This window comes from Dama dama, chromosome 21, assembly GCF_033118175.1.
Source record: "Dama dama isolate Ldn47 chromosome 21, ASM3311817v1, whole genome shotgun sequence".
Taxonomy (NCBI): domain Eukaryota; kingdom Metazoa; phylum Chordata; class Mammalia; order Artiodactyla; family Cervidae; genus Dama; species Dama dama.
In genome coordinates this window covers 67300389-67326124 of record NC_083701.1, presented here as the reverse complement: position 1 = coordinate 67326124, position 25736 = coordinate 67300389, and the positions used below count along the sequence as shown (strand labels likewise).

The window sequence follows — 25736 nt, the reverse complement described above, 5'->3', positions numbered from 1 at the left end:
ATTTCTATTACAGAAAGACTTAAAATTTTATTAAAAAAACTTTTTTTTTAAAAGAGACTTTCAAGATTTTTGAAATAGTTGCAATTTTTTGTCTGTGTTCTAGGAGGTAATAAAGATCTTTGTTGAAGACAACTTAACCTTCAGTTTACCTGTCCGGTTCCGGCAGTCGGTCCTAAGGGAACTCTTTCAGAAAGCTCAACAGGGGTAAGTAAGTGAATTACTTTTTGATTTTTATGTAAAAGAGTAAGTGTGCATTTCCGACTTATCAAAAACATCCCTCCAGATTACCCGTATGTCTGTCACAATTCTTTTACTTTATTTTTACTGTATGGAAAATTAACATGATCAGAGGAGCCACTTTAATTTTCATCTAATCCTTTTTTTCAAAGTGCTTGGGTGAAAAAATTTACACAGCGGAGTTTGATTCTGTTAGTTTGATTCAGATTAATCTGTATACCTAAATTATCCCTTGGTAAATTCAAAACTTTCCTGTTTATTTTTTTCCCCCATTGACTTAGTTATTTACTACTGTGCCTGAATATTGTAAAAATCTTACCTCTCAAGAATAAATGACCCATTCTTGTAATTTTAGTTTTACAATATATGCCTTTCTATTAAAAAATAAATGAGTGTATCTACTTTTGTATTCGACAGAAATGAAGCCCTGGATGAAATCTGTTTTAAAGTCTGTGCCTGTAACACAGTCCGTGATGTATTAGAAGGTAGAACGATTAGTGTTCAATTTAACCAGCTATTTCTTAGACCTAATAAAGAGAAAATAGACTTTCTTCTTGAGGTAAGACATTTGTTTCCCCCTTTGATTTATAATTTTGCTTTAAGTTTACCAGTGACTTCTTAGCTGCCACATCCGGAGCCCTCTTTACTGTCTTCATCCGACTTGCCTCTCCGGCTCAGGGGTGGTACGGCCGACAGACCGCGCTTGCCTGCCGTGTCTGCTGCTGGAGCTCTTCTGGTTCTCTGCCATCACTGGGTTTTCCTTAGTCCTCCATTGACTTCTCTCTTGATCTCCCTTTAATGTTTATACTTACAAAAGTTTTGTCTTTGGCTCACTCAACTTCTATTATTCTTCACCACTTTTATTCTCTTCCAAAACTTCAGTCACCTGCTCTCTAAAAACGCTTAAATCGTACTTCTTGCCTCTCATGTGAGCTCCATAATTTTGTGTTTCCACTGGACCTGTCTGTCTCTTTAATAGTCTTAATGTAACAGACCTTGAGAGAAGTACATAGAATGCAGTTAATACCATTTTGTTCCAAAAATAGGACACTGCCAATGCTCTCGAAGTCCTTAATGTGTCTTCCCGCACCCTCTCTGCTTTTCCTTGAAGAAATCAGTGCCCTGCTTTTTTGTGATAGTTATTTCCTCGTTTCTCATTACAGTTGTATCCCCTTTGTATGTCCTCTTAATGAATATTCTTAAATTTACCTGTTTTGATCTCCACATAAGTGTAATCATATAAAATAAATTGTCTTTCAGGGAACATATTTATGCGACGTTTTTTCAAGTCACAAAACTATATGCAGATATAGTTTTTTTTTTCCCCATTGCTGTAAGATGTTACAACATTATATAACCATGCCACAGTTTATTTATTCTTATGATGATGGACATTTGTATTATTTACAATTTGGGGTTATTCTGCTTGAACATTCTTGTACTTATATCCTGGTGCACCCACATACCATTTGTCTGTTATATTCCTGGAGAAAGTATATCTGCAATTTTAACATAAAGTTTCAAAGTGTTTTTGCCACTACATGTATGAGAGTTTTTGTCCATCAGGATCTCACTGTCAGATTTCCTGTCTGGGTCACTGTGTTCTGTCCTTTACTAATTTTAAGTATTGCAACTATGTTTTCTGAGTTTCACTTTTAACTTTTATTATTTTGAAAGTTCTTAATTTTAAGATAATAAAATTTATCAGTCTTTCTCATAAAGGAAGAGATTAGTGAATTTCGCCTGTGTCTTAAGAAAGCTTTTTATATCCTGTAGTTGTGAAAATTTTCCTGTATTTTATCTTCTAAAAACTCCAGAGCTTAGCCTTTGTTTCACATTTAGGTCTTTAATCCACCTATGATTGAATTTTGTATATCATGGGAAGTAGGGAATCTGGTGTCATTTTTTTCCTCACTTGTTTCAGTACCAGTTGTTGGAAGTTTTGTCTTTTTTCTCCTGGTCTCTAGTGCTGCCTCTGTTGAATGCCAAGTGTCAGACATACACACGTGTGTGGGCCTGTCTCTGCTCTATTCTGTAGCAGCTTTTCTGTTTGTTTACCCGTCAGTCATCCCCATACCCTGTCTTGGTATCATCTGAAGTACAAACCTTGTTTTCCAAAGTTGTATTGGTTCTGCTTATCTTTTTACATTTTCTTGTAGACAGTAGACTCAGATTGTCAAATTTCAGAAGTAAGCCTGTTGGATTTGTTTGAAATTACATTACATTTAAAAGCCAGTTTGTGAAAAATTAGTATCATTACCAGATTGAGTATCCTAATCCATGAACTGGTATGGCTCTTGATTTATTTTGGCCTCTTTAATGTCCTTTTAAGCTTTATAATTTTTCCATAGAAGTCTTTTTTTTTTTAATGAACTATAATTGAATTTGTATAATTGCCTTTGTTTCCAGCTAGTAATATACAATTCACCCATTTCAAGTGTGCAGTCCAGTGTAATTTTTAGTCTGTCTGTAGCGTTGTGCAGCTATCACCTCAGCCAGTTTGCCAGCGTTTCATTCCTCTCTGCCCCTGCAGGAAAGCTTCTGAACCGTTAGCAATCACGTCTCATTTTCCTCTCAATCACTGCAACCCCAGGCAACTGTTGATCTGTTTTTTGTGTCTAGATTTGCCTATTCTGGACATGTCATATAAATGAAATCATAAAACATACGGTCTTTTGTAACTGACTCCTTTCACTTGGTACTGAAGCCATATCATCCATGTTGGAGTGTCCATCAATACTTCATTCCTTTTTATAGCTGAATAGTGTCCTACTGAGTGGATATATTTACTCTTCAGTGTCTGTTTTGAGGGTCCGTTCATCACCTGATGGACATTAGGATTGTTTCTACTTTTTGGCTCTTGTGAGTAGTACCGCTGTACACATTATATAATTTAGCTTTTGTGTCAACGTATTAGAGAATACTGACAATTTCATGGGTTTAGGCTCTTTAATAATGTATTTTTTTGACTTCTTGTAAATAATATGTGGGAAGCCCAACCTAATAAATTCAGAATGATATTTAAAGAGTATTATTTTTAGATAACTAATATTTTTATAGCTAAGTTGCTCTTTATTTTCATTGTTTATTTTTTAAACCTTGGTTACCTCCCTAACTGTTGGTTCTGTGTTCTTTAGCCATTATCGATCATTCTTTTCAGCTGTCCAAGTTGAGTCTTTTCTCTCACTTTTCTGACAGGAACTACTGATTCTTAAAAGTTTTATCACTCCATTTAATTTGGGTACATACTTTGTACCCAAGGATTTGTTGGGCAGGATTTGTTCATATGCTAAATAGATTATTCTTTACTGCATATAAATACCTGCAGTTCTTGAAATGGTCACATTCCACTCCCTCTTCACATAATGCAGTCTTATTCTTTGGTCTCATTTCTTAAATTTCTTAACCAAATCTGTGACTGATCCATGTTTGAAAGAACAATTTGTTTTTAAATCTAAACTTTTAAGCTGTTATAATTATTTTGAAGTACCCATATTCAAATAAAAATTACTCAACTTCCTAGGTTTGTTCAAGATCAATAAATTTAGAAAAAGCTTCAGAACCTTTGAAAGGAAACATGGCTGCTTTTTTGAAGTAAGTGCCTTTCTTTTCTTCTTCTTCTTAATTTTGAACTTAGGTCTGTGAGAAAAATATCTTTTATTCCTTATCATTTTACATTTACCTTGCCTGTCTTCTTATAACCAGGCGGTAATTGGTAGCTGAGAATACTTATGGTTTAAATTTGTGTAGCCACATAAAACAGGATTCTTGCTGTTACTCTCTTTGTATATTATGGCATTGAAATCATAACTTTAGATAAGGACCAAAGGGAAATTTTAAAAACTGTTCCAAATTATTATTTTGCAATTATTGAATGGTGGCTCTTAAACAGTTTATTAATAAAAATTGGTTAATATGATTGTTTTTCCCAAACTAAAATTATACACCTGTTTGTTTTGTAATATTTCTTCCTGATGTAGGAATGTGTGTCTGGGGTTGGAAGACCTGCAGTACGTGTTCATGATCTCTTCACACGAGCTCTCCATCACGTTGCTGAAAGACGAAGAGCGGCAGCTGCTTGTCGACCAGATGAGGAAGCGGTCCCCCAGAGTCAACCTGTGCATCAAACCCGTGACTTCATTTTACGACATCCCAGGTGAGAGTTCCGGGCTCAGGTTTTGGCACATTTTGCCCCTCAGTATATTTGAGGCCGTCGTCTTAATTTTTTTTTCTATTTACACTAATGCTGGTAACTAATAGAAAACCTGTCTTTTGAGGTCATATTTCTGTAAGCAGTTAAGTTTTGGGAATCTGCTGAGTCTATGGTTAATGGAGATGTAGGCCTAGATACATAAAAGATTTTAGCTGGGGAAATAGATCCATGTAACTCTGCTGCTGTGTTCTTGAAGGTGTACACCAAGAGGGAAGAGGAGTGGTTAAGTGGTGCAGGCTTGCATGCATTTCAGCCTTTGTATCACTGTCTGCTGCTAAACATTCAGCTTTGGCAACATGCCATTTTTGCCTTATTTGATGATTTTCTTCCATCGTTTTCTCTTATTTTTTAAATGTAATAGGAAAGTATAGTGCTGCTTGTTAAGAAGAAATACAAGCTTCAACACTTCAACATGCAGGGGAGACAGAATTCAGTTGACTGAGTGAACTTGTAGCTACTTCGGACCTCACTAGATTTAAGCTGCTTTGACTGTCGGTCGTAAAGGAAAAGAAAAATATTATCACAGATAAAATGTCGGAAATGCATTATTGAAGACTATATGTGAAAGCTGAGTTGTAATTAGGAGTTTTAATGATCAGTTCTTGGTTCTCTGGGAAGGCAATGCCTCTACCTTCTCATTCTCTCCCTTCGAAAAACATTCTTAATGTTTACTATTCAAAACATTTTAGAAGTGCTTTTAACACAGGATGTTCAAAAATAGGAGACTGTCTGTGTAAGTTAAATTTTTCCATATATCCCATATAATTCTTTCCATGTAAAGTTACTGATTTTTATTGGTTTATATTTTCGTTATCTTTATTTGTTAAATGAAGACATAACACAGGTTGTGTTGGGCTTTTTATATGAGAGTGAAGTTAAAACATAATTTGCATTAAGTTGGATAAATCAGTTTTCAAGATGCGAGAGACTCCTAATATTTATAAACGTGCACAGTTTCTGTCCGTAAATTACCATTCTCATGTTTGTACGATTATGAATGAGTAACAAATGAATACCATATCAGATAATTATTTAAATGAAAATCTCTTCTTCCTTTCTTAGCCTCAGCAAGTGTCAGCATTGGCCAGTTGGAACATCAGCTGATACTGTCAGTGGATCCATGGAGGATTCGACAGATTTTAATTGAATTACATGGTATGACTTCAGAGCGTGAATTCTGGACAGTGTCTAATAAGGTAAGAAACCTCTGTTAAGAACAGATAAGAAAATTACCCTTGTTTTCTGATGTAATTTAATAGAAGAGCTGTTGCTTGACCTTTTTGGGAATAAGAAGCCCTTTTATTTGTTAATAGTTCATCAGTAATGCGAAAGACTGTCACACGACATTGTATTTTGAACATCTATTGACAGAGAAAATATGAAATAGGCAAAAAAAAAATACTAAATCAGTAACAAAATGAGTTTATATTTCATTTGTTGTTAGAGCATCTACATGCATTTTCAGTATAGCTGTAAATATGTGTATAAGGTGTGATATTTGTGCAGTCTGTAGCTAATACTTGCCATACAGAGTATTTTTGGTTTAGTTTTTTCATGTCCTCTCTAAGACTGAAGCCTGCAGGTTAGAACCACCTCATTAAAACTTCTTTATAGAACATTTTAATCTTTAGATAATTTTTTTAAAATGCCCCCCTCACCCCCCAAAAAATACCAAGATAATGTTTCTGAAGTTGTCTTAAGTTTTCCTACATGGAAAGTGCAAACGAAACCGCTTTTTAAACTTTCAGTGGAATATAACTAGAGATACAAGGGAAATAGTTCACAGATGCAGGTAAAGTTAAAGTATAATAACATGGGGAACTTGCCTTTAGCACGTGCATCTTATTCATCAGGTGTAGTCGTAGTACATCCATGCTGTCATATCCCAACTCTGCAACACCATGGACTGCAGCCTGCCAGGCTCTTCTGTCCATGGGATTTCCCGGGCAAGAATACTGGAATGGGTTGCCATTTCCTTCTCCAGGGGATCTTCCTGACCCAGGGATTGAACCCAGGTCTCCACCATTGCAGGAGGATTCTTTACTTGTTGAGCCACAGGGAAACCCCTATAATAATATGAATGTGTTTCTAGTATAGCTGCATACTACCTCTCTGCTGAATGTGATAAAAAGCAGCTAGAATTGATGTATATTCTGTGGGATTTGAACATACAAGTGAAGTGAAATGAAAAATTGGTCTGAATCTTATTTGGGTTTCCATAGCATTGAAGTCATTATTTGTGTTCATTTATATGGATGAGAAAGTGTACAGCCTGAGAGTTATGAGCCAGAGTTCTGGTACTAGGTACCTGAGTGTGAATCCCAGTGCTATACTTAATTAGCTGTATAGTCTTCAGCAAGTTATTTAACATCTGTGTGCCTCCGTTTTCTCATTTGTGAAATGGAGATATAATACCTATTTAATAGTAACTGTTGTGAGGATCATATGGATTAATACATACTAAACTCCTAGAATTTTTCTTTATTTCTATAGGCTATCCTTCAGAAAGTTCCAATCCATTTAATTATTTATTACTAGGTTATTATAATGAATATGTTCATCTTGATTAGCCGTTCATTGCAACTATCATTTTCCTTTCTATTTAAAAAATGACCTTTGAATAATTTTATTAAATGGAGTTGACTGTTACTGAAGGATTGTTATCTAGATTTGGCTTTGTGTGTGTGTGTTTATGTGTTTTTATTTCTTCTAGTGGGAATTACCTCTTGTCTATAGTAGTGTCATCCTGGGAATTAAAGACAATTTAACAAGAGATTTGGTTTACATTCTAATGGCCAAAGGTCTGCACTGCAGTACTGTTAAGGTGAGTAAAAGTATACATGGACCTCTGGTTAAGAATATGCTCTATTAATTTAGGATGAAATCAGGAATCAGGATCAGTTTTGTTTTTCTGATCTTAAAAATCATCATTGTAGGTCTGAAAGGATATCTGAAAAGGCATCTCGGTTTATTCTTTTCCCTTTATCCTCATAACTGTACAAAAATGGTCTTGGACATATGGTTGCTTCTCTATTTCTTTCAAAAAATTAGAGAACATGAATAGTTCTTATTTGTATTTATTATTACGTTAGTAAAAGATTGTATTTCAAGCTAAAAACAAAACAAAGATCCTTAAAATCACTTCTGTAGATTTTACATAAGGAATTTGTAATCTGTTTGGGAAGTAGTCTGGGTTGGAAGTACAGATTTGGGAATCATCATAGATCACGCTAGGAGGATATACTAGGGTGTCTGGCATTGTGTCCAAGAAACAGTGGCATGGAAGAGTCTGGTGTGAGAACCAGACTCATGGAGTCATGATAGCTAAGGGGATAGAGGATGTCAGCTAGAGGGAATGGACAGTACTGGGCTGTAGCCCTGAAGTCCAGTTAGGTAACTGGAAAGTACTCAGTAGAGTGTGCCATTAGGAGTTTTTTATTTAGTAAGAGCCATTTCTTCTTCATGACATGCGGGATAGAAACCAGATTATAAGAGCATGTGGAGAGAGAGAATGAGCGAAGACTGTGTTTTGGAAAAATTAGAAGGAAATTTGTAGGAAAGGGCTTAGATCATAGCTGATTTGTTTTATTAATTAGTTATATAGGCTAATAGGGTTGTGTGCAGAATTTTAGGATGTATATATATATATAAATAAAAGAAATATTTATTGGATTAAATCAATAATGCAGAGATGATAAGTAAAAAGGTGTAATCTAGCCTCACGCCTCGAGATAACCAGTGTTCACCATTTAAATTAATTCTTCTCTTTGTTCTGTACTTATAAAGACATTTTTCTCACTTCAGAGGAAAGGTGATTCAGACCATTCTGCTATTCTTTTTATAGGACTTTTCCCATGCTAAACAGCTGTTTGCTGCTTGTTTGGAGTTGGTTACAGAATTCTCACCAAAACTTCGTCAGGTCATGCTGAATGAGATGCTGCTTTTGGATATTTATACGCATGAAGCTGGAACAGGGCAGTCAGGAGAGAGACCTCCTTCTGATCTTATTAGTAGGGTGCGAGGATATCTGGAAATGAGGCTTCCTGGTAAGACACTTTCACAAAGTCAAATTTCAGGACTTTAGTACTCAAATAACTGTGGGGAAGATTCTAAAAGAATATTTACAGGACTTTTTAACCATCAGTGAAAAAATTAATTTTCTTTTAAAACAATTCAGATGTGGAGTTCACTCAAGAACATTGGGGGAGGTGTAGAAAACTGTTCTAGGACTGCCATATATTAGTACCGAAAATATATTCGTTTACAGTTCTGGCGATGAGATGTCTGAAATCAGGGGGTCTGCAGGGCCATGCTTCCTCTGAAGGCTGTTGCTCCTCTGTACAGAGAAGGCAATGGCAACCCACTCCAGTGTTCTTGCCTGGAGAATCCCAGGGATGGCGGAGCCTGGTGGGCTGCCGTCTGTGGGGTCGCACAGAGTTGGACTTGACTGAAGCGACTTAGCAGCAGCAGTGGAAACTGTGGCAATCTGTTATTGGAAAATATTAGACTTTCTAGAAGAAAAGTATAAAATGTTAGTGTTTTTCTATTTTTTCCACCTGTAACTATTGTTTTTAATTTACTCAGCTGGAATCTGAGCAACTATTTGCTTTGTTCTTTTAATGTTATGATAGTAATTCCAACCACTTTCTTCTTTGATTTTTAGATATTCCTTTTCGTCAAGTTATTTCTGAGGAGTGTGTGGCTTTTATGTTAAACTGGAGGGAAAATGAATACCTTACTCTGCAAGTTCCTGCATTTCTACTTCAGAGTAATCCGTTTGTGAAGGTAATTCATGTTTAATCTAAATGAATTATTAAGGTGGGATTATTGGACTAGTTTCTTTAGATCTGTACTCCTTAGGAAACTTGTCCAGTTTCTAAGATTGAATATAAGTTTGGACAAATGCCTGTTGGTTTGTAGGTAAACATATAGTTTTTGATAATTAAGGCACTTGAGTTTGTCCTCTCAATTTTTTTTTCCTAGTACCATATAGTTATGAAAATGTAAGCAAAAATTACTTAGTTAACAGACATCATTTTGGAATAATCCTAAACTAGTGAGAAGTTAGTTAGTTGTTCTTGCTTTGATCGATGTAGTCAGACCCTGACTTTAACTCTGGAGTACCTGGGGTAGACCCGAGGAAACCCCCAGGGATGAACTGCACCCATTTCCATGTGAGCACCTTACCCTTCTTTGAAGCCTATTAAACTCTCTTAAGTTGATGCCTGATTCTTATTAGTGTGTGTGCAAAGTCGCTTTAGTCGTGTCTGACTCTTTGTGACCCTGTGGACTATAGACAGCCAGGCTCCTCTGTCCGTGGGGGTTCTCCAGGCAAGAATACTGGAGTGGATTGCTTCTCTTGTTGTGGAGCACAGGTTCTAGGGCGCACGGCTTCTGTACCTGCAGCTCGTGGGCTCAGGTGCCCTGCGGCATGTGGGATCTTCCCTGACCAGAGATTGTACTGGTATCCCCGCATTGCAAGGCAGATTCTTAACCTCTGGACCACAGGGAAGCCCTTATTCTTTTCTTAATGCTTGTATTACCTTTTGTTCTTATCTGCCCTCATCTCATCCTTAGTACATAGTCCCTTAAATCGATGGCTATCTGGGAACCTTGCAAGATTGTACTAGTTTTTTACATTTGTCTTCGGTTATTTGTTTCTTCCTTCTTATTTCATGTATGTCCTTTGGAAAACTGAGCCCATTTTATTTCAGCCCTTTGGAGACTTACTGATTTTTTTGGTTTTCCCTCCTTTTTTGTTTTCTTTCTGATTGTTGATAAAAATATATTGTTGTCCCTGAATTATCCTTCTCTTTGTAATTTCAGACTTTGGATTATATCTGTGTTTTTAGTCAACTTTGTGAGATGGGAGTTCCTCATATTTAGGGAATTTTTCTGATTATGCCCAGCTGCCTCTTAGGCTTTAGTGAGCCCTCCGATGAAAGAACCGTTTTGTTTCAAGGTTGTCACGTCTGCTTAGAATGGCGGCTTGGTGTTAAGATGGTGCGTGGCTTCTCTCTGTTCATCTGAGCAGTTAACTCGGTGGAGCCGTGCTCCAGAGAGGTTGGCCGCGTGTTTGAGGGCCCGCAGTGCAGAGGGTTGTGCTGTTGGTTACCTAGCCCCTGCTTCCTGCACTTGCCCCTCATCTGGCTGCAGAGGAGGCAGAGTAAGGGGTGACCTTGCTGCAGGGCCACTCAGGCCTCTTGTTGTCTCATCTGGGTTAGGGTTTTGCCTGCCTCCTTCCTTAGCTGGCCCCTTGTTCCCTTGTTAGCATAGAGGAGAAAGTAGAGAAGTCTAGAGTGTGGGATTGTATTAAAAATTATACAGTGTAGACCACCTTTCAGATTTTGAATTTCATGTGGAATATAAATACACATGCACAGGGAAGAGTTTGGAAGGGTATTAGTAGTCATTATCCCTAGGTAGTGAAACAGTAAGTGATTTAAATCAATTTGATTTTCCATTCTGTTACGTATTTTCTTTCTTTAAATATCCGTTTATCACAAAAAGGAAAGAAGAAGCTCTTAAGCATGTGACTAAAGATGACCTTTTGAAATAGTAAAAGCTGTCTAGTCTCCCTCGCAGATCAGGGTGGGGGTAGTGTAGTCTAGGAAAATGTACAGCATTGATGGGCTCTTGGATTATAGGAGACTGGCCGGTGGGAGGAGGGGAGAGGTTGGTGCTCACTTAGGTCGCAGTGGAGCAGGACGAAGGCCCTGGCTTTGACCGAGCCTGCCCGGCCTCTTACGGCACGGGGGCCTCTCCTTCCTCCTTGGCCCACACCCTTTGGCGGTGCCGGTGTGCCTCCAGCGCCGTCCTGCACTTCTGCGGGGGTGTGTGCTGCGTGTTCATTCTGGATCCTTCCTCCACCTTATGTCCTGAAGGCTGCCTTTGTTCAGATCAGTCCCTTTCAGTAATCTGTGCTTCCTTAATTCTGCCTCCTCACATCAACAGTACTTACATCCCTAGTCGCTACCCTTTTCCTTAGAGAAAAGTTGCTCTAAATCTTGTTCCTCTGTTCTGCCAACTTCAGTGTCCATATTTTTTCCTCATTTTTTTTCATTAAAAAAAAAAAAATAATGTGTGGGTGTGAGTGAAATTTAACCACTATTTTAATCTCATCTCTGGGCTTTTACAGTTAACACTGTCATGTATATATTCCATTACAGGCTTTTTGTTTCTTTTCCAAATGGGATCATAGTAAGTGTATTTAGCAACTCCCCCCCCACCCCCCGCCCCCCGCCCCCCGACTTAATAGCATATCTCTGAATTGTTTCAGTTTTATTCTCATTAGACTATGCTGTTTTTGTTCTCCTTAGACTGGTTGTTTAGAAACAAGAAGGTTTGTAATGTGGTGGAACCAGAGGATCCTCTTCCCAGATCTGACTCAGATCTGTCAGTGGACAGTGACCTTTAAATTCCTTGGTGGTCGGATAGAGGCCAGCATCAAATAACTGTGCTTTGTATGTGTGGGCAGTTTTTATCTTTCTTCAAATGTTCCTCAGTGATAGAAATAGCATGTATGACATTACAGAGTATATTTTGTGTGTTTTCTGTTTTTCATGTTACAGCTTGGACAGCTTTTAGCAGCTACATGCAAAGAACTTCCAGGCCCTAAAGAAAGTAGACGGACTGCTAAAGACCTTTGGGAAGTTGTGGTTCAGATCTGTAGTGTGTCCAGTCAGCACAAACGAGGAAATGATGGCAGAGTTAGTTTAATAAAGCAGAGGGAATCTACATTAGGCATAATGTATCGGTATGTTTCTATCAGTTTGTTTTTTAAGTTATCTATATACTATTTTGTACTATTTTCAGAACATCTGTCATTATCATTGTGTATCATAAAAATGGACAATGTAAGAATTCTCTGGTGCTAATCTCCCATGGTCTTGTCTAATAGCACCACCTTAGGAAATAACTGTTTATATATAGTTACTTTAAAGAACTACCTGTTAATCATCTAATATAATCAAACCTGAATTCAAAACCAACAGTGCCTGGTTGGATAGTACTGAAGATGTCACATGTAATTAAAACAGGAAAGACATTTTATTAGGTTAGTATGACAATAAAATATTACACTCTTTTATACATGCAGAACTGGAAAGTTAGGAATAGACCTTTGCCTAGAATTTACTTTTTTGTTTTCATTTTGAGTTTCTGGTATTAAATGTATATACAAAAATTTGTGTTTTTGTAGGAGTGAACTTCTTTCTTTCCTCAAAAGATTAAGGGTAAGTTTTGTAAAAGTGGGTCTAACTACTATTGCTGATTTCTGAGGATATGATAAAATATTGAGTGTTAAAATGATGATTATTTAATCTGTTAATGTGCTTTTTATCTTCGGTGATCATTTTTTGAGGATGGGATAGTCTGAATGGAGAAGTTTATTTTGCATTTACCTTACTCTGTTTTAGTGAGTAGAATAGGTGTTTTTGAATTTTAAAGAAGTCTTCATAATAGGGCTAGATGTGTAAATCCTAACTTTAATTCTTGATAGGATTAATATCATATTTGTTTATTGAACATAGATTCCACTCTTTAAAATCCATTCTGTAAATATTATTATTAACTGTGCCACACAGCTTGTGGGATCTTAGTTCTCCCACCAGGGATCAAACCTGTGCCCCTGCGGTGGAAGTGTTAAGTCTTAACCACTGGACCACCAGGAAAGTCCCTGAATATTAGTTTGAGGATTAAAAAGTCAATTTTTTTAGAGGTAGCTGGAAGTACTAGTGGGAAGGAGTTTTATTTATTCAATTTCAAAAGACAGGGGAGGACAGACACCTAAATTTGATCATTTTTGTGTTGTGTGTTGTGATTTCTTTCATGAGATTAATGTTAATCTCTAGTGTACTCTTAACTAAAGTAGGTGATAACTTTCAAAAGTGTAAGAATCTTTTGAAGGAAAGTACTTGGTATCCTTGAAGCTGGTAGAGAAATACTAAGATATGTAATATTTAAGGATTCTCTGTTTTCTTTCTCATAGGAACCATTGGTTTTGACTATTATTTTGTCACTCTTTGTGAAACTTCATAACGTTCGGGTCAGTATTTCATAATTTCATCTAAAAAAATCTTTGAAAGTTCTTTTTAAATCACAGTTTTTTTTCTTTTTTTTTTTTAAATAAGGAGGACATTGTGAATGATATTACAGCTGAACATATTTCTATCTGGCCATCCTCCATCCCCAAGTAAGAAGCACTACAGCTTACATTTTATTAAATTGTTGATATATTTTATATATATATATATATATATAAACTATCCTGACTGGTATAGATAACCTTGAATAATTTGATTAAAAGACTGAAATTTGTTGCAACTCTATAGCCAACTTCATATTTCTCTATTACAGTAATGATCTTCCTAAAAATTACGCATCAGGCATAACTAAGTAGGAGCTGAAGAGTACTAGCCTCAGGTTGAATCTAGACTGACTCTCAGTAGTCCCGATTTCTTGTAAGTGGTGGAATTAGAAAATGGAGGCTTATAAAAGGATGACTTTCTAGCTGGTTTTTCTGATACTGATTGTCAGAGGTCCCCAACTCTTTTTAGTTACCTTAGAAATTCTTTAGTTACTTTAAGAACTCTTCTTTCTTTTATCACCTGAGAACCACAGAAAGAGCTGGACGACTAAGGACAACTAAGGGGAGAAGAAAGTGTTCTTCCTTTTCTGGAGGAAGAAACCATTTACATTTTCCTCTTCCCACAGATAGCAGCTTCTTACTCAGGAGAGTCCATTTGTTTCCTCACAGAAGTTACGCTTCCTTTTCTCCCCTAGCCTGTAGTCATCTTCTTGTGCCTGAAGGGCAGGCACAGAAATCTAGGCCATATGTTATTGCTCTTAATGAAGGCATCTCTGAAGAAGAAAAGATTGTAGTAGGTAGGTAAGCAGTCTTAGAGATTGGAAGCTCTCTCGGACAGGGATTTTGGAGGATCCAAAGTGGTGAGTGACCCTTGCCACCACTTACGAGTCCTGGTTCCCAGAGCAGCACCGTGCTTCCTTCGAATAACTGCAGATTTTTTGTGTAAAATTTGGTATATTAGATAACAGTCCATTAATCAGGTAGAGATCATTTTGCCTTTTTTTTCTTTTTGACTGTGCTGAGTCTTCACTGTGGTGCACAGGCTTTCTCCAGTGGTGCAGGAGCTCTTTTTGCAAAGTGTGGGCTCGAGCTGCGGGCTCACCAGTTGTGGCGTGGGGGCTCAGTTATGCTGTGTTATGTGGGATCTTAGTTCCTTCCCCAACCAGGGATCGAACCCATGTCCCCTGCTTTAGGGCGCTGGGGAAATCCCCATTTCCTGTTGGTTATGATAAGTCTTAGGTGTTACTTCTTCAGCCTAAGTTTAGATTGTAAAATACTGATTGATTTTCTTCAGTATGTGTTTATAAATGAGGCAGTGGTTTGTCATAGAGGTTCCGAGCCAGACTCAGAGAGCCTGAGTCCCAGCCTGTCCACTTACCAGGTATATGACCTTGGGTTAGTTGCTTTCTGTGTCAGTGTCCTCATCTGTAAAATGGAGATAAGAATAGTAGCTACCCCGTGAGGATAATACATGTTCTAAGGTAGGTGTTTACAATCATTACTGCTACATAGTAGGCTTAACTATTTTTATTTTCATGATAAAATTATTTTAATGTAAATTAACATGGAGAAAATAAAATGTGACTAAATGTTTGACCAGAGACTTTTCTCTTGAGCAAGAGTCTTTATTGAGTCCAAGAATAGTGTGAGGATGGCATAGATTAAATATTACTGCTTTATTAAAATTGTTTGATATATAGAACCAATTCTTAAACTTAACATTTTACAAATTTCTAGAAATTATAAACTAGCTAAACTTATTTGTGCTGTGCTTAGTCGCTCAGTCGTGTCCAACTCTTTGCGACCCCTTGGACTGTAGCCCACCAGGCTCCTCTGTCCATGGGATTCTCCAGGCAGGAATACTGAAGTGGGTTGCCATGCCCTTCTCTAGGGGATCTTCCCAACCCAGGGATTGAACACAGGTCTCCGCGTTGCAGGCAGATTCTTTATTGTCTGACCCACCAAGGACGCCCTTATCTTATTTAAATAATTGTAAATAAGTTGTAGGCTTTCCTGGTGGCTGAGCGGTCAGGAATGCATGCAATGCAGGAGCTGCAGGAGACACGGGTTCGACTCCTGGGTCGGGAAGATCCCCTGGAGGAGGGCATGGCAATCCACTCCGGTACTCTTGCCTAGAGAATCCCATGGACAGAGGAGCTCGGCGGGCTCAGTCCATATGGTCGCAAAGAGTCGGACACGACGGCAGTGACTTAGCACAGGGAGTTCCCTGGTGAGCCTGCCAGTGCAGGGGACAAGGTTCAGGAAGGGTCCCTGGTCCCAGAAGAGCCCCCATGCCAAGGGCAACTAAGCCAGTGTGCCAAAACTACTGAGCCTGCGAGCTGCAACTACTGAAAGGCTGTGTGCTCTAGGGCCTGCAAGAGGCAACAGGAGAAGCCAGCACAATGAGAAGAAGCCTGCGCACCTCGACTCCAGAGCAACTCCCACTCACTGCAGTTAAATAAAGCCCACTCGCAAAAATGAATAGGCTATAAACAGTTGGATGTTTGCTAGTAGCACCACAATACTTTCCTGCTACACTGGGAACAGTGGTGAATTTTGGTAAAATTTAGCTCAGGGCAACAGAAATTGCCCTTGTCCAGGTTCATCTTGTAAATAATAGAGCCAGGACTTGAACTGTGGTATGCTTCTGAATCAAAAGCCTGTTTTCCCTAACATTGGGTCTCACTGCTTCTGGGAGGTAGGAGCTGTGGTTGTGTTTCTTGGGTGCTGGCCTGGCTTTCATCCTCACACTTCTGTCTCCCTATTCTGTGTCTCAGAATTTCCAGGTTTAACAGGGCTCAGAGCAGCTGGCCCCATTCCCCTCGTTTTTTGGATTCTTCATTGCTTCCAAATGCATTGCAGAGATGACACTTGCCATATCTCATTCCTAACCCAGTGAAACATCTAATCCAGGAGTTAGTTACTCTTACAAGAAGCCACAAGATGGATTTAAGGCCACATGTAGCAGTATTGTTGGTGTTTAAACCCTTGTTTTTTGTAGCTTTCTCTAGATTACGGAACTTAAAAATCATTTGGAAAATTTTTATGAGTGTATCTCTTTATAATTTTGTTTCCTGTAAGTTACGCATAAAAAGTGGAGATAGGGTTATATCATACCACCTTTTTGTGCTTTACATTGTAAAATGTTTAAAGATACTCTTAGAGTGGCCTAGTTTACTTTATTTGGCATTTTGGGGAAAGGAAACAAAAATCAGATTGTTTTCAGCCTCGTGTAAAAAGCTTATCACACATCCTCCGATTTAGTTGTTTTGATAGTTAAAAATATTTACTGCTAGTAATATTTAGCATTGTATTTATGATCACTTAAATTTTGACTCTTTTGTTTGTTTGTTTGTTTTAATAAATGTGTGTGTTGAATGTGAAGTTGACTCCTAAATTATGTTTATTGTCTTTGCTGTAGCCTCCAGTCAGTGGATTTTGAAGCTGTAGCGATCACAGTGAAAGAGCTAGTTCGGTATGCCCTTAGTATAAACCCAAACAACCACTCCTGGTTAATTATTCAGGCGGACATTTATTTTGGTAAGTGACATGTATCACTGCTTTGTGTTTTGTTTTTGTAGCTCTTTTAGAAGTGAAAATAAATATGTTACACTTACTCTTACAGTACTTTATTAAACTGTCTTGTTTTTGAAATTCTCTAACTCTTCTTCCAAGATGAAATTGAGAGTAATTGTTACTGTTATATGTATGCATTTTTCTGAGCCTTAGATTCAGATGTTTTTAATTTTATGTTGACCACCTTTTTTTCTGTTTTTTTTTTTTTCCCATAGTAAGTGATCATCTGAACAGTTGGTAAAACATTCTTAGGAGGTTAAAGTTTAGTTTGCAAAATTGCTATTTTAAAGGTTCTAAAATATATCCAGGCACTCTTGATAATTATTTGAGTTCATGGGAAGAGATTTGTTGCCACCCAGTTTTAGCAGTAATTAACTCAGGGCCAGTCTTATTTCATATGTACCTTCACCTACATCATCCTGCTCTCTTCTGGATTATTTTTTGAAACAAACCATGGCCAACTAAAAAATATGTCTTTATTTTTGGCTGTGCTGGGTCTTCATTGCTGCCTGAGGGCTTTTCTCTATTTGCAAAGAGCAGAGGCTGCTCTGCACTTGGAGTGCTCAGGCTTCTCACTGTGGTGGCTTCTCTCCTAACAGAGCGCAGGCTCCCGAGTGTGTGGGCTTCAGTAGCTGCTGGGCTCAGCCTCTGCCACTGGGGGCAGGCTCAGTGGGTGTGGGGCCTGGGCGTAGTCGCCCCCAGGCATGTGGGATCTTCCTGGATCAGGGATGGAACGGGTGTCCCCTGCATTATTTCAAGGCTGAATCTTAACTACTGGACCACCAGGGAAGCCCAATAATTGCCAGTTTTGATGCTTATGTTTACCCTAGCCCCACAAATAATTTATTATCAGGATCTTAATATCTTTATTCAGAGTAAATTTTCTGATTCTAAACGATCTCAGAAAAATAAGGTCTGTTTCTAGTATAGGCATTTGGAGAATAAATGCCTCCAAGTACTAAGTTATGTACTAGTAAGTTTGACAAGAAATCTGAGGTAAAACTTTGCCTAATCAGTCCTAGAAGGAAACAATTTATATAGGGCTTCTTTAAAGTGGTTGAAATAATAAAGCCAATTTTTCTCATTCTTGCCCTGGCTAAGCGTTACCCCTAGGTCTGTGGTTGGAATCTACTTTGTCATACATGAAGTAATAATAGCTGACTGTTCACAAAAGAGGCCCTGTCTTTCTAGCTGCATATTTAATGACAGATAATCTTTATCTCTGTTTTCTGCTTCAAGCAACAAATCAGTATTCGGCAGCTCTTCACTATTACCTCCAGGCAGGAGCTGTGTGCTCTGATTTCTTTAACAAGGCTGTGCCCCCGGATGTTTATACAGACCAGGTAAAAGTTGTTGTGCACTTGCTTTCTTCTTGTGTGTCTGAAAACGTTCTTTTTCCTGGGCCTCTTTTTGCCTGAGTTTCTTCCTTTCCATAAATGTGGTGGTAACTCCCAAATGGAGTGATTGCTCTAGGTCAGACCACGCTTCATAGTTCCAGTGCCCACAGCCATTGCTGATTTGATTTCCCCAAACACCTCAAACTCAACCTCTCCACAGCTGGTTCAGCATCTTACTCTACCAGTCTCTGCTCCTGATGACCTTCCCACACCAGAACAAAAACATAAATCCCCACTGAAATATCAGTCAACTTTGTTTTGCCCTTTGAGTTGACCAGGCATAAATCCTGAGTGTCATCCTCTTTTCTTTTCTAATCCTTCCAGCAATATCCACTCAAACCTTTAAGGCATGTTGATTCTGTCTCCTCAATCTCAAATTTTATTCATTTTCTCCCAAAATGCTCTACTCTGTCCTCTGGTTTAGGCTGCCAATATCATAATTAATAAATGGCATTTTTTAATACTTACAATAAGGATTTGAAATAGGATTTAAAGTATTTTAATAATTAGGTTTTTAAAATTAAAAGTTCTATTTTTTAGAGCAGTTTCAGATTCACAACAAAATTGAGTGAAAAATAGTAGAGTTCTTCTATTCTTCCTATCCCTGCACATGTACAACCTACCTTATGATTGACATCCCACGTCAGAGTGGTATGTTTTTTATAATTGTTATCAATTAGTTTTTTTAAATAATCAGAATTTTGTTTTTGTAGGTAATAAAACGAATGATAAAGTGCTGTTCTTTGCTGAATTGCCACACACAGGTTAGTTTACAAAATTATGATATTCGTCTATTGTCATGTGAGTTAGAGTTTATAGTAAATACAAGGCATTGCACTGGGAAGTATTTTCCATGTCATAATTCCTTAAGTTTATAGCATTTAAGAATTTGGCATGATCTTTAAATTTTTTAAAATAGTTTACAGAATTTTAATGAAAATGAAAGTATGGCTTACAGAACATTGGCCTTTGAACCTTATAAATAGAAAAGGCATTCTCAAGTATGTCTTATATTTAAGAGTAGAGATGTGCTTTAATCATTGGGTGTGTGTTAGTGTCTCAGTCATGTCTGACTCTTTGTGACCCCATGGACTATAGCTTGCCAGGCTCCTCTCTCCATGGGATTCTCTAGGCAAGAATACTGGAGTGGATAACCATTGCCTTCTCCAGTGATCTTCCTGACCCAAGGATTGAACCCGGGTCTCTTGCATTGCAGGCCAATTCTTCACCATCTGAGCCACCAGGGAAGTTCCACATTAATCATCAGGGAAACGTAAATCAGCACCACAGTGAGATACCACTTCACACTTATGAGGAGGCAATAACTGAAAGACAGAAACAAGTATTGGTGAAGCTGTGGAGAAATTAGAACCCTCATGTGGCTGGAAGGGGTATACAATGGGACAGACGTTTTTGGAAAACAATTTGCTGCCTACTCAAGAAAGTAAACATCAAATTCCCTACTATATGACCCGGGAGTTTCACTCATAAGTATATAACCAGCAAAACTGAAAACATATGTCCATAGAAGAATTTATATGTGAAATATTTATAGCATAGCAGCATTCATTATTCATAATAGACAAAAAGTAGAAACAACCCAAATGTTCATTTGCTGATGAATGGATACACAAAATCTGGCATATTTTATAGTGGAATATTATTCAGCCGTGAACAGGGTTGAAGTACTGATACATGCTACAACAGGGATGAATCCTGTTAAGTTTCATGTCGAGTAAAAAAAAAGCCAGATACAAAAAGCTTTGATTTGTATGATCCCCTTTATATGAAATGTCCAGAATAAGCAAATCTGTAGAGTCAGTGTAGGTTAGTGGTTGTCAGAGACTGGGAGATGAGGAGGTAGGAGAGGGACTGCTAATGGATATGGAGTTTTTTCCCTGTGGTAGGGTAATGAAATGTTTCGGAATTAGATAGTGGTGATGGTTGTACAATTTTGTGAATATAGTAAAAACCACTGAATTTTATACTCTGAAAGGGTTCATATTTTGGTATGTGAATAATAATTTTAAAATTTCTATAAATATTTAAGAAAGAGATCAGCATTATGACCTACGTACCCAATTGAAATGGATCTGTCGTTAATCTTAAGCAGACTGGCAGCTTACATTTTGCCAGAATGAGCTTCTGCACTTGCCAGCTGTGGAAGGTTTAATTGGATGTTCTGTATGTCCTTGAACACTTAACACTTTTGTCAGTTTTTCATTCCCTTTGATTTTCTAAACCGGCTTTTTGCCAGCCTCTCATTCAAGTAAATCTCTAAAAATTTTATGATTTAAGTCACTGGTGAAGAAGATATTGGGCAGACAGACACTTGTGTAAGGATTTTTACCATTAAAATTGGATGGATTCCATACATAGGAGCTAATTCATTCAGCCTGATCTGCAAGACCTCTTAAGTTATAGAGTATATTCTTGACATAGGGCTTCCCTGGTGGCTCAGATGGTAAAGAATCTGCCTGCATTGTGGGAGACCAGGATTCAATCCCTGGGTTGGGAATATCCCCTGGAGGAGGGCATGACAACCCACTCCAGTATTGTTGTCTAGAGAATTCCATGGAAGGAGCCTGGCAGGCTACAGACCATGGGGTCACCAAGAACTGGACACAACTGAGCGACAAAGCACACATTCTTGACATAAGAGTCATTAAAAACTATCCCTGCAAAACCAGGAGTCATTGTTGACACTAATTATATGAAACCATTTTTATTTTATCTTTTTCCCCAAACTTTAAACTTTTTATTTTGTATTGGGGTATAGCTGATTAACAGTGTTGTGGTAATTTCAAATGAACAGTGAAGGGACTCAGTCATACATATATTCTCCCCTAAAGCCCCCACCCATCCAGACTGGCACGTAACATTGAGCAGAGTTCCATGTGCTATACAGTAGGTCCTTGTTAGTTAGTTATCCATTTTAAATACAGCAGTGTGTACATGACCTTCCCTAAATCCCTAACTATCCCTTCCCCACAGCAACCATAAGTTCAATATGTGAAACCATTTTTAATTCTTTGTTTACGTAGGTGGCAATTTTATGTCAGTTCCTCAGAGAGATTGACTACAAAACAGCCTTTAAATCACTGCAGGAACAAAACAGGTATGAGTGGTTTTTAAAATAAAGTTGAAATTTTCTGCTTAAGAAAGATGAAATAACTGAATTCTGTTTTTCAGTCATGATGCAATGGACTCCTACTATGACTATATATGGGATGTTACCATTTTGGAATATTTGACTTGTATCCTTTCATTAACATATATGTGTGTTACTAGAACAGTTCATTTTCTGTAAATTAAAGTATTTAATATTGTGTATGTTCTAAATAAAAAATGAAGAACAGAATAGAGACTCTTACCATGATATGTAATAGTATTAAATTTATTATTCTTAACTGATTCATTTAGATCTTCATCATAAAAGAGGAGAAACAGATAAAAGACAAATTGCAGTAAGTTATTTTGTGCTTTGATTCTTCAATGATATACTTAATTTCCCTAATACTAAACCATTTCTTGTCTCATACCGTGTTGGTGTCCTTACAGTGGTCTGCAAGGTCGAGAGTGACCTGACCTCCAGCTAGTCACTTGATTCCCCTTTGCTAAGTTCTGCTACCCCAGTACCCCTACTGTTCTTTGAGCATCCCAAGAACATTCACCACCGAAGTGTCTGTCACATTTTCTCTTTCAGGAACATTCTTTTTTAACTTTGCTCAGGTTTCTCCTCAGATGTCACCTTCTTAGAAATCATTACTTTCCTGTTGTTCAATCGCTGAGTTGTGTCCCACTCTTTGCGACCCCATGGATTGCAGCATGCCAGGCTCCTCCGTCCTTCACTGTCTCCTGGAATTTGCTCAGGTTCATGTCCATTGAGTCGGTGATGCCATCCAATCATCTCATCCTCTGCCCCCTTCTCCTTTTGTCTTCAGTCTTTCCCAGCATCAGGGTCTTTTCTAATGAGTTGGCTCTTCCCATCAGGTGGCCAAAGTACTAGAGCTTCAGATCAGTCCTTTCAATGAATATTCAGGGTTGATTTCATCTAGGATTGACTGGTTTGATCTCCTTGCAGTCCAAGGGACTCTCAAGAGTCTTCTCCAACACCACAGTTTGAAAGCATCAGTTCTTCAGCACTCAGCCTTCTTTACGGTCCAACTCTCACATCCATATGCGACTGTTGGAAAAACTACAGCTTTGACTATGAGGACCTTTGTTGGCAAAGTGATGTCTCTGCTCTTTAATACATTACCCAGGTTTGTCATAGCTTTTCTTCCAAGAAGCAAGGGTCTTTTAATTTCATGGCTGCAGTCACCATCCACAGTAATTTTGAAGCCCAAGAAAATGAAATTTCACTGCTTCCATGTTTTCCCTTTCTGTTTGCCCTGAAGTGTTGGGATTGGATGTTATGAGGTTAGTTTTTTGAATGTTGAGTTTTAAGCTGGCTTTTTCATTCTCCTCTTTCACCCTCATCAAGAGGCCATCTAGTTCCTCTTCACTTTCTGCCATTAGAATGGTATCATCTGCGTATCTGAGGTTGTTGATTTGTTAAAACTTTCTGTTTGGACTAAACTGTATGGCCATTATTTAGAGGCGACAGAGTGACAACAGCATCTTAAAAAAAAAGAGAGACAAGAGAATATAGTACCAGTTCCACTTTATTGGAAGCTACTCATTCTTTCGTTTATAACTTAACCAGGGTTGCAAGGTAATGCTGAAAATTTCTCAGTACCCTGATGAGATTTCCAGACTACCTCTACTTGTATCATTTTTTAAGCCCCTTCTTGGGAGCTTAAACCTGCCTCCTTACTAGCTCATGTAGACACTAACCTAGTTGTTCCTCTGCATGTATCAAAAAATGTATAATCGACTTATCCAGCTCCCCAACATTCCAAGTTCCATTGTCATCTTTACTCTTCATCAGCCTCCAGTATCCATAGCCAGGCCTTTTTGACAGAATTGCTCTATGAAGATCTCTCTGCCAATAATCTGTCCCTTTCTTAGCTCTTGCCTTTCATATTTCTCATCATCACGGGATGTTCAAGTTCATGACCAAGTATTCCCCAATCTCTCACCCCTTTCCCTTTGCCGTCTTTCCTCCTGGCCTGGAGTACAGCAGACACTGGCCTGTGGACTCCATGGCCTGCAACCTTAGTTGGCCCCTGATTTCTTTTGTCTACCTGCCACTAGTCAATGGTGTGCCTTCTTTTTAGGGAATATTTTAGACTTTTGCCCTATTAAGCCCTGTCCTCTCTCTCCTTTTTCCATTTTCAGTAACTTCCTTGTGTTTGAAGTAGACAAGAAAAAAAGACTGATCAGTTCCTGTCCTGGTGAAAGTTATAGTCTTGGGAGTTACGGCCCTGTGAGTGCCAGCTTCAAATTCCTGTTTCAGATACCTGCTTTCCACCTTTGAAATAATTGCCAACTGTACTCAGTATAAGTTTATGCTACCCCTTTATGAAGATACATTTTTATGCTTTTGATTCTATCCCTTCAGTCATTCTATCCCTTTGAGTTGGTTATCTCCTCTCTTATATTGTCAAGCACTCCCATTAAACCTAAAAACTATTTCATCCTTAATAAAAACTTATCTTGACTGTGCCTCTACCTCTTTCTGTCCCCTCTGCCTAGTTTTTTGGGCGCTTTTACCCAGTACAGTTTGATTTCTCCTGTCCCTCACTGTTTTCAGTCTTTACTGTTTACATCTCCTTCGTTCTTTGAAATTATTCCTTTGGCTTCCTTGACATCATTTATACTCAGTTCTTCTCCCTGACTCTTCTGCCTTCTCTTCTTTGTGGCTATTTCCACATCTACCCCGAACCTTGGTTTTTGTCAAGAAGTTAGTCCTTGCGTATTTCATGATTGCCCTTCATTCTCCCTAGGTAACCTCACCCACTTACGGTTTTGACCACTACCCACTTAGGGTGTGTTATTTCTCTCAAATATCTGCCTCCTACTCCAATTTCTGTCTTCTTAAAATTTTTATTGGGATATAATTGCTTTACAGTGTTCTGTTAGTTTTTGCCATACAGCAGAGTCAATCAGTTATATACATATATATGTGTGTATTCCTTCTTTTTTAGATTTCTTTTCCATTTAGGTCATCACAGAGCACTGAGTAGTTTCCTTGCTATTCAGTAGGTTCTTATTAGTTATTTTTTTTATATGTAGTAGTGTATATATGTCAATCCCAAATTCATCCCCCCACACTGTTATCCATAAGTTTGTTCTCTGTCCAATTTCTGTCTTATACTTTGGATTTTTTTAGCCAGCTGTCTTCAGGATATTTTGTTCAAAATAACTCTAGTTATTCCCCACTACTAGGTTTTTTCACATGCATTCTTTCATATTGAAATAGCATTATCAGCAAGTCCTCCTACCCACTAACCTGATCATTTCTGAATAGTCTTAGCTTCCTTCAGGCTACCTTTCAAATAGTCTGTTGTTTTAAAAAAAAAAAAAACAGCTTCTTTAAAGGTAATTTTAAGGTCTTAAAACATGCTTTCACAAAACATTCCATGGCAGAATACTACTATAGATTTTTATCAGGCTGAAGTATTTCTTTCTAATCATGAAAGAGGTGGGTCACTATATATGGTGCTGAGCAACTAGCTATTTTTACATATATAAAAAGTGAAACCCCAAAATATGAATTTTTATTTTTTTGAATTTTTTATAATCTTAAAAATGTGTCAGATTACATGCAGACTTTATTTAGTGATATTTTTAGTCAGATAAACATAAATGAATTTACTTAATATTCTGAAGATAATTCCACAAACTACGGTAATTGGTCTTTTCCTTGAGTGCTTCCAGTCTTTATGTTAATTTCTTCTACATCTCTTAGCATCTACAATTAGAGGTTCAGTTATTGTTGTTAGCAAGTAGGTAGTTTTATATTATGTATACTAGCAAAGCTTTGTTTTTGACCAGACCTCTAACAACATCACTTTTCTGTTTTGGAAGATCAAAGCCATCGGCCAGACAGAACTGAATGCGAGCAACCCAGAAGAAGTGTTACAGCTGGCAGCGCAGAGAAGGAAAAAAAAGTTTCTCCAGGCAATGGCGAAACTTTACTTTTAAGCAGTTAGTTACAATTTTTAACTTTTATTTTTTAAATGATGGGCTAAAAATAAACAGTATTAAAAGATTAAGTTTATATACATATGTACATATTTAGTGGCGTTTTCTTTTCAGACAGAATACTGAAACATAT

The 25736-nt window shown here is 37.8% G+C and overlaps 1 protein-coding gene across 10 annotated transcripts in view; it reads left to right on the top strand.

Annotated features, from left to right (window-relative positions):
- Positions 1 to 25681, top strand: part of INTS8 (integrator complex subunit 8) — a 41036-nt gene extending 15355 nt beyond the window's left edge. For 4 of the 10 annotated variants that reach the window (XM_061123747.1, XM_061123751.1, XM_061123745.1 and 1 more), the window contains 19 exons: positions 104 to 204; positions 655 to 796; positions 3761 to 3831; positions 4218 to 4393; positions 5513 to 5646; positions 7164 to 7274; positions 8295 to 8496; positions 9114 to 9235; positions 12022 to 12206; positions 12651 to 12684; positions 13440 to 13496; positions 13582 to 13643; positions 16960 to 17078; positions 18354 to 18457; positions 19225 to 19275; positions 21556 to 21629; positions 21704 to 21768; positions 21935 to 21978; positions 25487 to 25681. In XM_061123747.1, coding sequence (XP_060979730.1) covers positions 104 to 204; positions 655 to 796; positions 3761 to 3831; positions 4218 to 4393; positions 5513 to 5646; positions 7164 to 7274; positions 8295 to 8496; positions 9114 to 9235; positions 12022 to 12206; positions 12651 to 12684; positions 13440 to 13496; positions 13582 to 13643; positions 16960 to 17078; positions 18354 to 18457; positions 19225 to 19275; positions 21556 to 21629; positions 21704 to 21768; positions 21935 to 21978; positions 25487 to 25603 — 1971 coding nt within the window. In that variant the 3' untranslated portion in view covers positions 25604 to 25681. The other 6 variants (XR_009689586.1, XR_009689587.1, XM_061123748.1 and 3 more) reach the window with 6 other exon arrangements.
- Positions 25682 to 25736: the final 55 nt, after the last annotated feature.